This window comes from Leptinotarsa decemlineata, unplaced genomic scaffold (genome assembly GCF_025532065.1).
Source record: "Leptinotarsa decemlineata unplaced genomic scaffold, Ldec_3_MD MMD2_tig00001064_RagTag_RagTag, whole genome shotgun sequence".
NCBI lineage: Eukaryota > Metazoa > Arthropoda > Insecta > Coleoptera > Chrysomelidae > Leptinotarsa > Leptinotarsa decemlineata.
Window position 1 is genome coordinate 2,169,591 of NW_027412558.1, and position 12,632 is coordinate 2,182,222.

Below are 12,632 nucleotides of genomic sequence, written 5' to 3' on the forward strand. Positions count from 1 at the left end.
CATATCGACCGGTATTTCACGTATAAATGTTTCAATATTGGCTTCAGAGCGCCAGTCGTTGCTGGTTTATCGGACCCCAAACTATTCACCGAAGGCGACTCCTAATTTGCCATTGTTTCGCGTGCCGTGTGGCACCATCTTGTTGAAACCACAAGTCAGGCATGTCTGATTCCTCCATTTTGGGCAACAAAAAGTCGTCAATCATCACACGGTAGCGCTCGCCATTCACAGTAACGTTCCGGCCTTTGTCGTTTTTGAAGAAGTCCGGCCCGATGATTCCACCGACCCATAATTCACACCAGTGACTTTTTCGGGATGCAGCGGTTGCTCTTGCAATGCTTGTGGCTGATCTCCACTCCAGATGCGGCAATTTTGCTTGTTATCGTATCCATTCAACCAGAAATGAGCCTCGTCGCTGAACACAACTTTTCGATAAAAATGTGGATCTTTCTCCAACTTTGCCAACGCCTATTCACCAAATGTTGGACGTTGTAGAAGGTCGTGTGGCTTCAATTCTTGAACCAGCTGTATCTTATAAGGTTTTACACCCAAATCCTTTCGCAAAATTTTCCACGTAGTGGAGTAACAGAGGCCCAATTGCTGCGAACGGCGGAGAATCGACATTTCACGGTCATCAGGAACACTGGCGAATACAGCCGCAATATTTTCTTCGGTCCTCACTATACGTATGCGTGTTGGTGGTTTAATGTCCAATAATGTAAACTGGGTTCGAAATTCAGTCACAAGCTTCCGAATAGCTCCCTCAGTAGGCCGACGAAACTGCCCATAAATTGGAAGAAGGGCTCGATGTACTTCCTTCACCTAGCATAAAATTTGATAGTAAAATTCAATAATTTGGAAGCGTTGTTCATTCTTAAGTCGATTCATGGTTGAACAAATTTGACAATGACGCACGACACGATTCACGCGTGATCTGTCAAAAACAGTGTTGCCAAAAAGATACCAGCAAAAAATTAATCATTACAGGTGTAGATCATGTAGAGAATTTACGAAACTGGAAGAAAGAGAACCCTCTTATTCAATTCCACAAGGAATGTTTGGAGTACAAACTCAAAAATTATTCTCTCCTGAAATTATATCTTTCCCTTTCAATTTATGACTTTAATTGCAACTGTGAAGTAAAAAATCTCGTGCAATACTTTTACTGAATCTCAAAAAAAAATCACTTATACATTTCCTAGCATCAATACCCTCCCAGATGCCTTGGCAGACACTTCTCAATAGCGATCCGTTCCAAAAAAAAGCCCGCAAACTAACGCTTCACGCTCATAAAACGAACGCGGTTACAGAGACTTTCCATCATTTCGCGAAATTGAAGTTCCCAAACCACTTTCCACGCTCCTCCGATACGATATTGTCTCTGATCTCCGCTCCACTCCTCATAAAATTCTGCAGACTATATCAATTTTTTACGGCGTAATCTATAAATTATTGAACGCATCTGTTCATAAAACTTCCTGCTTCGCGCGTACCCACTTGAACTTCCGATCCCCGTCGAGTGGCAGACAGGCAACTTTCTTAAAGGCCCTCTCGACTCCTGTATAGTTATTTCGTCCCCTCATTGTACTGCTGCATCTCGAGATTTCACCCCCTGCGTCTTAGGTGGAGTTTTTTCCGGCCCTTGCCTATAATTCGCAAGCCCCTTATTAACTTTATACAAATTTCTATAATAACGTTCGGGAAGAATACGCCTCTCGCCGTTTGGTAGATAGCTGGTTTATTTCGTGTTTTGAATAATAATGGATCATACAGGATCGTCCAATTTCAGAAAGAACAATTGAAAACTTCCAAAATATCTTCACAAAAAAGCTTATGCAAATCTAACAAAACATTATTCTTCTTTTTAACAAAAACGTGCTTTGTTTGATTTGGCAATTGAAACCAATGTCTTTTGGGTTTTCCAAGAGCTTCATGTATCTCTATCAAGAAGAATATATAACATGTGATAGAACTGACTGATGAGAGAGACAATCTCAACCAAAATCAAGGCAAAACAAACAAAGTCTAAGTAATCCTACTGAAAAATATAAGAATCAGCCTACCACTGATTGACTAAAATCAGATACTTGAACCCCAAGCAATCTAGTATGTGCTGTGAGAACAATAATACCTACTGCAGTTGTAGACGAAATGATTAAATGATCATCAATTTCATCATTGTAGAATTATGTTAATAGAGAATGATTATATTCATTTCCATGTGGTCATTGAGCAACTGTTCAAAATTTCTGCTGCTTCATCATTTTCCTGACTTTCAGTGTTAAACAACACTCTGTTGCACTCTTCATTGAATTAATTTGTGCAATTGGCAATGTGCACAAGTTTATATTCAGTCCATGTAGCCTCTCTCTCCAGAAAAATGTTGAACTGGACTTTTGGGAAAAGATCCACCAACATAAAGATGGAACATGAATCACAAGTATACTTCTGACCAATCTGATATTTATTGTTTTTAAAGAAACATAATAATTATTAGATCTACAGTAAATCTTTCTTTCCAAAAAAATAGTGATATCTTGGAAGAATCGAAGAAGTGAATTATTGTTCTAGCTGGTTCATAGCTTATTTCTGTATTTTTAGAAAGAATGTAGTCGATAATATCTATATTAAAACGTTGCTGAGGGCAATTTGTTTTATGAAACTCAATTCTATTTGAAAATTTCTATCATGCTGATATGGATACGTCGAAGAATTATGTTTCACTGCATTAGTAGGTTTGTGGAAAATTGCGAAATCATGGGATAGTCGAGAACATTTGTTGAACTATTTCATCTCCATCTCAACTCGCTCAACTGTCTACAAGTACCAATAGAACAAACCAAGATACCATCTACATTTCTGTACTGGTATAAAAAATTCTCATGATTATCCATGAAAATTTAGCAAAGGACTGGAAAAGTCTCCTACTTCGCTACATGAAACTCATCAATGAATTTGGAAACAATTTTCATATAGGCAAATTCTGATCAAATCTAGAATTTTCCTCAATACAGTATTAAAAGTTTTTATCCAAGAGGCGCCCAACCTGCTCAATTGTTTCAATTATCGGGATACAAAGGAATGTGTTCACATATAGTCAGTGGGCATACTTAAAAACTGGCTATAAATCAAATCATCTAATAGAACAATTCGATCAGGCCAGTCCCAACTCCCTACAATGTAGGTTAATGGACTGAGACCCATCAGAAAACAACTACTCCGCCGACTAATACCACCAAGGGCGTTGGATTATATACGACAGGTGTCAGTGCAGGATTCTTCACTGAAGTTATTCCCGCATATGCTATTGGCGATACAACTGCCGAATTGTTCCTTTAGATGATTTGATTCATAGCCAGTCTTCAAATATGCCCACTGACTATATGTGGAAAGTTATCTTTCCTTATACGAGGAATTGGGCAAATTTCTGATATGTGGTTGGTTACCTCGTTCACAGGCAGATGGAGCAATGACAAACATGATGTTTGTCGTCCGCTTCAGCCTAGTTCGAGGAATGATACTCTGAAAAGAATTTGATTTTCAATTATCGGAAATCATCGACTTTATGTTGATGATAGACACTATCTTGCTGACATGAACGAATTGTTCCTTTAGATGATTTGGTACAAAATAATGGATTTCGGACGCCGAATGATATTATATAATTTAGAGTCCATTATGCCAAAAGAAGCATCTCTTTGTAATTGAACCGAGAGTAGTTTTAGGAAACCTGTCTTCAATACAATTCTTAGAGTTGATTCTTAATTTTTTGCACACACAGTGTGACTCGACTCTTATCGAATAAAATTGTTAAAACGAATAGAAATATCCAACTTTGGAAATCACTCTCGATAACTCACTAATATGATTGCTTTCTGACGCCATCTAGCCTGAAAAAACCACTTCAACACTTTTTTACGACACTTTCTGAATTCTAGTCGTACGAGTAAAAGCCTCCATTAATTCCAAAACGTTCGAAACACCGAGTGGTTCTTTGTCCGAGCCGTATAATTTCTCTCAATCTTTTTTATGGCCCCAAACAGGCGATCACTATAAAATGAAACGTTTTCGCTATCCGAAAAATCTAAATTTATTCTCCAACTCCCAAGAAACTGTTGTTCTGTTCGATATTTCCTCTTTTTAACTTCGTTTTTTAGCTAATTAACCGAAATGTTTTGTCACATCAAGAAGTGGACAGCAGGTAGAATTAAATGTTCGAATATTTGAAAACACTGAATAGATTTCCAAAAGCGATAACTGTTTTCGTCTTAATTGAAATGATTCTTATTTCGTACGAGATTGAAATCTTAAATATAGCTGAGGAAGGTACTTAATGCTGTTTCATATGTTAAAAATATCCTCAGATATTCTAATACGACACGTGTTTCAGGCATCTTCGATACTAACCATTTTTGCATAGTACTTTTTATATAATATAATAATTTACACCTAATTTACTAATCGATACATTTTTACTTCATCAGTAAGAAATTTATTGAATTGAATTTTAATGTAAAATTACTCAAATCCATTTGGTCACTGAGCAGTAATTCTGGATTCTTGAAACTATTGATTTCTGAGCGTTCCACTAGATTCGAGATTTGAACTTTTCTCTTCCAAAAGCAATATATCATAACCATGATTTATCTTGTGCATCTCTACCAAAATATCATTTTCAAATGTTGAATTGATCTTCTCATTCAAAAAACTACTCATGAGTTCTTTTCTTCTTTTGGATAAAGTTTCTCCAGTTTGCCCAATATGGATTTCTGTACGAAAACAATGACTGGCCGATTTTTCATACATTTCAAAAATGACGTGATGAACTATAAGTTTTTTTTTAAACTACGTTAAAGTCACAACACTCGAAAAAGGTGTAATTAAGAATGCTTTACTAATTTTTTAGGGTCTCGTTAACGAATACCACGTTAACGAGGCCGTTAATAGACATATGCTTACTTATCACGGGTTTATTTTCAGAAAACGAGCCACTCAACTTGAATGCAATCCATTAATATTCATCAGAGGTATTTCGGGAACATTCGGAATGTGATTCTTGTAACATCACTCATTTGAGAATGTTTTCATTCAGAAAGAGGGTATATTCTAATTGCTAGTTCGAAATTTTCATTTGAGTTATATTTTCGCATGAAATAATGCAAAAATTGTAATGAATCAAAAGCCGTGGTCTTCGGAATTAAATATTGTAATATAATAAATGTGATAAATATGACTATATGTATAGGGAGCCGATAGAAATTCAGAAACACAAAAACAACTTCAATGGAGAAAAGGATAATTTTTAACATTGATAAAATCTGGCTACCTGCATGCAATTGCTGTCGTTTCAGGTTATTGGTTCCAACAAATAGAAAGAAAGAGACGCTCACCACCAATGATAAAAAACCAGAGACCCAAACCAGTTCTGAAGTACCTGCTTAGAGGACACTCATCGCCTGTGTTAATATCTACCGCAGTCGTAGACAAAACGTCAGACACCTCATGGCTAAAAAAACCATAAAAGAGTTTTGACAGACGTCATAATATTGTCAAATGTAGGATAAACAAAAGTTTTGATTTGGCTGCAGTTTGAATCAATAATTTCGAGTAATTCAATGTCGAACCTAATATTTTTCCTGTACGAAATACTCCATATATTGGTAATTTCAACCTCAATTCACCCTAAGAAGTCCTTATATTCTACTCGTAGTGTTGTTCGATCACGCGATTTGTATGGTATCTCCTATTTGTCCAACATGCCATCAAACAACTTGTCAATAACTTTATTGATTGATGAGAAATAGATGAGAGAAAATAAAGATAGGTTTCACAGTAGAGAAGTTTCAGGTGTGACAATTCTAATTGATTCAAAGTTTTTATGATTTCAAAATATAAAAGTTCCATTATTGTTTTACTACTAAGAATATCATACTTTATTGGAGTGACAAGAACGCAAATGAAAGAACCACTTTTTTAAAGATTTCATTTTGATTATTTAAAAATAACGAACAATTGTTGTAATTACTAAAATTAACAAAACCCCAATATTCGAGATACTTGCAAGAAACTGATTTTCGCATCAACTGACAGATTTTTGAGATTTTTTCACGCCCAAATGAAGGTAATCCTGCTGAAAAATCTTCGTTTCAATTTTTTTTAACTGGTAGAAAAATCACTGGAATATCTTTTTGTATTATTTCGTTCAAACCCGTATATTATTAAAACCGATTCAAAATTTTCTCAACACACTGGCTTTCACTTCGAAAGGTCATACGTCGGCCTGGCCTTAAGAAAGGGGCAGGAATTTTCTCCTTGGCGTTTATTCCTGGAAACCATAAATCGACCGCGAAAGACGCGTTCCACTCCCTTAATCCATAAATCATTGGTGTACTTCTCATTTTCTAGAGTACACGCATTTCGCGGATAGTAGTTTTCCGCATTCTTTCGTCCAGAAAACGTTTCATTTTATCTGATAATGACGAACAACAAATCCACCAGCTAACTGGAAGATATTCCAGTTATTACGAAGGATTACATTAATCCTGGAGTTTCATATCAAAGGCAGCCTGTGTGAATGACACAATACGTTATGTTTATTATCGTTTATGGAAAGTGGTCAATTATTTACCCAGAAAATATTATTCATTTTGCTGCGAGACCAGTTGAAGAGTTGCTGTTGACACCGCTTGTCGAGAGCACATATTTTTGTTCATTTCATTCGGTTAAAAATTGATCTAGTGCCTTTAATCGCCGTACATATCTGTTAAAGCTGCCTAGCTATCGACATTTTCATCGTTTTTTCTTCATTAAAGGTCATAATTCCAAGTTAACTTTGGAAAACATTTAAAACTTTATCCCCCAAAACCTTAGACCATCTGCCGTCGTAAACGCTTATGATAACCCACCGTCCTATTCTTCACTACTTCCAAACTGCATCAAATAAATGACTTAATTTAGCATAATAACTAGTCACTTAATAAGAAAATAAAGCGCGACAGAAGGGGCATTCGAGAGCCAACTAGTAGCACCGGCTGTTTCTAATGTTTAGAACGAGGGGAGTTCCTCAAGGATATCACAGACCTTCTCCCAACATACTAAGGGCCACGTTAATAAGCAGGCACTTGAGCTGCACAAAAGGTTTTTGGAGATACGAGGACGCTACTCACCAAATGGAATCGATTTATATTTCAATTGAAACTAAGTTATCCAAAATTTTCATTTTAGTATCATTGATACGACTCAATGACGTTCCAGGCAACAAAAAAGATCCTTCTGCACACATACACAAGACATATACCACACACACACATATACAAGACACATACCACACACATATACAAGACACATTCCACACACACACACATACACAAAGCACAAACCAAACACAAGAAGAAGACGACACCACAAAAGACACAAACGACACCACAAAAGATACAGACGACACCACAAAAGACACAGACGACATCACAAAAGACACAGACGACACCACAAAAAATACAGACGATACCACAAAAGATACAGATGACACCACACAAGACACAGACGATACCACATAAGACACAAAATGTATGACACAAGATGGGCGACACAAGACACCACACACGATTCAAGATTGGTGACACAACACACACGACACGAGATAGGCGACACAAGATACCACACACGATACAATACACATACGACACCATCCATACAATACACAAGATACAAGATAGGCGACGCAAGACACACGACAATACACTCGACAATACGCACACGACACAAGATACCACAGAAGACACAAACACCACAAGACACACACGACAAAACATACGATACAAGACATAGACGACACAAGGCACACACGATACGAGACACAGGCGACACAAGACACACACGACACCACACAAGACACACACGACAAGACACACGCGACAACACACAAGACACACACGACACCACACAAGACACAATATAGGTTACACAAGACACAACTAGGCACAAACGACACAAGACATGGGTAACACAAGACACATTCGACACCAGACAGATGACACACAAGACACACACGACACCACACAAGACACAATATAGGTTACACAAGACACACTAGGCACAAACGACACAAGACATGGGTAACACAAGACATGGGTAACACAAGACACATACGACACCAGACAGATGACACACACGAGACAATATAGGCGACACAAGATATAAGACACAAGACACGGACGGATGACACAACACCCTACACAATAAAAACACACATGACAGATGGCACAAGACGCAGACGGCACAAGACGCAGACGACACAAGACACAGACGACGCATCTTACAGGACACCGACGACATACACGACACATACGATACCACACACACTACAAAAGCCACACATGACATAAGATAGACTACACGACACACTAAACACAAGACACGGACAATACAAGACCCACGACGACCCAGGACAGACGACACAAGACATACAAGACACAGACGACGCAACTAATATATATCTATACTAATTATTAAAATCGGTTTTCGTCAAATACTTCTTTCGATTATTTTTTATTGGTTGAATTTCAGTTACTGTCTTATTGGATATACGAATGTCACTCTTGAGTTCTTCAATGCCCCACTACTGATCTTGATTCTTGGACCATAAATTATATTGTTTATAGAATGGATGTGAGAATGTTTCTGCGATATTTGAGGAAGAGCACAGTGCGCAAAACGTATTTATTCTCCGAATCGAATCAGTAAACTAAAGTATTGTTTCTTGAGCTGCCTCATATCTCTGCATCACTTATAACATTAAGGCGATCCCACGAGAAGATATCAAAAGATAACTCGACATACTCTTACACATTTCCTCGGCCGTATGTAGACCATTAAAATAATATATTTTCCTAGAAAATTATCCACTATTGTTCGTCCGGCAAAGTCTCTAATGGTCTCCGATATTGTCGATCGAGCTGCCATTGTTAAAATCTCGTTTCAGCGCACTCTTATTAAATTCTATTACACGGCAAAATAGGTGCCTCGTGGGAAAGCTTTGAATTATAATAATTCCAAGTATACAGTTTACTCAGCTCCATTATCTACGGAGAACGGAATAATTGAGTTTGATGTTTTCATGTGGATTTCCTCGAGCAGTTTACAGTGGCGTAACGAACGAATACGAAAAGATCCTACAAGAAACAAGTTCAACAGCGATATTGTTGACCGAAATACATTTTATACGGGGTGTCCCAAAAAGGGTGATAACAAAAATGCCATTTAATTTAACTTCGTTCTCATTTTCATCCATAAAAGGATGTAGCATGAATTTTTTGCATATAGTACGCTATTTCACTTTAATGGAAATCTCGGTATTTCCACATCATTAATATCTAATTCATTGAGTTATTCGGATGAAACGGTGTACTTTTATTAACAGTTAGACTTCAATAATGAATTCTTTTATATGGTTTTTCGATATGCTTTTTATATTGGAGCAAGTAACAAATTGTCTATTAGCGTACGGCTACTAAACTCCATCTTGAGCCGTTTTTGAAGTGAGAAGACACTGTAAAACTATAGATATGCATCTTGACCAATGTTTTCATATAAGATTTTTTCGTATTTCAGCTAACAACGACACGTTCACCCTATATGTATGCCACTGGCAATACTTTGGGACATTTCTCTTTTTGGATAACGCGAACAGTTTGGTATTTCTTGCACTATCCTTGCACATCATTAATCTTGAGGTGTTAGTTTATGCGGAGTCTCCTAGACACGACAAAAACTATGTACTTTCACGTTTACAAGATCCTCCGACATCGGTGATAGATGACTTTTCTACGCAATTAATTGTTTTGCGCCATTTTCTCCGCATTTAACGGTGCTTTTTGTATCTACACACCAACAAACTTTATCTTGTCGCAGACAATACTGCTTTCAGAGTTTCCACAATCGAGATGGACAGATCTGAGGACAAGGCGTCGAAAACATTTTTCACAGAGAAAATATTTTGGACGAGCTCTAAATCATAGCAAAAGTCGTTTGGGAGATAAATATACAGGCCGTTTTTTTAGCTGATCCCACTAGGTGGGAACTCAAATAATCCCTCTTCAGATTCAGAAGATCTATAATGTAATGATATGTGATACGATAATAATACAAATATTTTAAAATAAAAGAGATCGTTGGGAATACGTAGACTGTCGATTCCTTCCATTATATGAGCAATTATTGCTGAAAATGGTTATAGAGAATTCTCAAATCGAAAAATGATGGATCTTCTACAAGAAAGTATCCATTGTCCATTAATTTTTTCTGTAACCTTTTGTATTCAAAATTTAGTGTATATGAAAGCTGATATTTTGAACGAAATTCATTTTACACTAACTTTATTTTTATGTTCCCATATTGTAAAAATGTAATATCAATTGAATACCAGATTATTCTGCAGATTCACTATACCATACGAAGTCAAAATTAATGAAATAATCTTTTTAGAATATAATATTTTGAAAAAGTGGTTTGAACATTCAAATGGATCTATGCCAAAATTTTCAACAAAAATACGTTGCGAAATAATGAACTATAATTCAGCCGCTTTTTGTATAATGAGAAACAAATAAATTTATGTCAGTCTTCCACGTTCTAGCACTTTTTATCTTGGTGGAAGAAATACACAAAGAATGAAGTCTCACACCAAAGTTAGTTGGCGAAAGAAAAACAACACAAAGTGTAACATCGCTATCATTATTTCTCCGCTTCATTACACACGCCTCGGAACCAGAAGGATATGAACTGCTCGTTATCGTTTGGAAAATTTAAATATCAATAAAAGGACACAACTGACACCGAGGGAATATTTTTCTCACAAAAGGAACGAAAGACAAAATAACTTCCATCCATGATTTCGACATCTTTGTACGGAGTTTATTTTGAACCTAATTGTTTCCTTTCCCTCTTTGAGTATTTCCCAAAATGTTTTGTATGAATATGGAAAAGTTAATGCAAAAATCCTTTTTACCAAAAACTCATCTCCCTTAAAAAATAAATGTTTTACACTTTTTCAGTCCCTCTAAAAATAACTTGAAACAGTAAATAAAGGACCACGCACACTCCTTATGCAAAATGGCTTTCTGTCGAATCGCTTGAAATTGTAGTATTTTGTTGAGCTCGATCTACTGACCAAAAGTCACCATAGGCACAAAAAATTCTATGTATAGTTTTCGAAATACAAGGTGTCAAAACTGGAAAATGCCACTTTCAGACCAATATTAACTATTTAATATCACACATAATTATCGGTAGAATTGAAAAAAACTAAATGGAGTCTATAGTTCTGATCTCAGACCAAACTTCCATATATATGTTATGAACTTTAAAGAATAATATACAGGATGAATCGTTATTATTTTTGGGTACTATAAAAATGAAAAATGAAACTCTAAAATGAGTTGACGCTTTCATGCATATTGTTAAAAAAATCACAATAACTCATTCAACTGTTTCTAGTTGAGGCCACAATACACCGAAAATATCAGATTTATTATTTTATATAGAGCGATTCACATATTTCTTTGCAATATATATTATCGCTTCACAATTATTCGTTTTTAAAATTTCAACAAAATTTTCACTTGTATCAGGTGAGAATGTACAGAAACCAAAATCAGAAATGGTCAACAGAGTGATTCAAATAGCTCATATCTATTCATGGGATTTCGAAATATTTTTGTTACATTTCGCCCTGTATACTAAAATTTTGACTGTCAAATTTTTTTATATTTTAGCATTCCACAGTGAATGTGATTTGTGAATTTCAGTAAAAATTAAAGAAAATTCTTATGTACCGTTTTCTATTTATAACCTGGCATAGTCACGTAGGCATATTTTTCAATAATGAATTTTCAGAATTTAAGACCAAAACTTGATTGGAACGACACACTAATAGTATTTTTTTTTCAGAATGGAAGAAACAGTTCGGGCAATGCTGGTATTCAAAAAACAGGCAGAGCAACTTCGACAAGAAAAAGCTGCTTTAACTCTAGCTTTCGAGGTAAGACTCAATTTGGAAATGCCCATAATTCAAAATGTTACTTGATCCGAACGTTATTCAAATTTTCAAATAACCAATTCAACCAAGGGGAAGCATAAAATGTAGGAATCGTACGTTAAAATTTAAGACCTCGGTAGTCCTTAGTTCGTTCATAGGCGAGCGACAGCTGGTTAACGGAAAAACAGATTTTTGAACAGTGACACAAGCCTTTCCAGTTATTCCATTTTCATTTACAAATCAATACAGCTATCTGTTTCTTTTTCGAAAACAAACATTTAAGAAATGGAATGCTCAGACTAGATTTCCTAACTTTATTCGAGCTATCTCAAAAAATCGCACAAATATAAAATTCCTATCATATACAACGAAACCTCCTCTTCATAATCTCCATTCGAAAACAAAATTCAGTTAACCCAGCATTGTTCCGTACAATGTTCAGTTTTAATTCCTTTTTGGTCTCCGCTAACTATACAAAGTGCTTTGTATTCTCCAACCAAAAGGCTTTCCACCACCAGCTCAGATCTAATATTCCTCTTTTGTTTCGCCGTTTCCAATTTACATTTTCTCCCAAATACCGCTACAAGTGTTCATATTC

General features: G+C 36.1%; 1 protein-coding gene and 1 long non-coding RNA gene across 7 annotated transcripts in view; one reads left to right on the forward strand and one right to left on the reverse strand.

Annotated features, from left to right (window-relative positions):
• LOC111510052 (uncharacterized) overlaps positions 1–12,632 on the forward strand; it is a 344,477-nt gene that overhangs the window by 283,096 nt on the left and 48,749 nt on the right. For all 5 annotated transcript variants that reach the window (XM_074175514.1, XM_074175512.1, XM_074175511.1 and 2 more), the window contains one exon: positions 11,947–12,037. In XM_074175514.1, the coding sequence (XP_074031615.1) occupies positions 11,947–12,037 (91 nt within the window). The remainder of the gene's footprint in view (positions 1–11,946; positions 12,038–12,632) is intronic.
• Positions 1–12,632, reverse strand: part of LOC141482384 (uncharacterized) — a 223,051-nt gene that overhangs the window by 183,008 nt on the left and 27,411 nt on the right. The gene's annotated exons all lie outside the window — the stretch shown is intronic.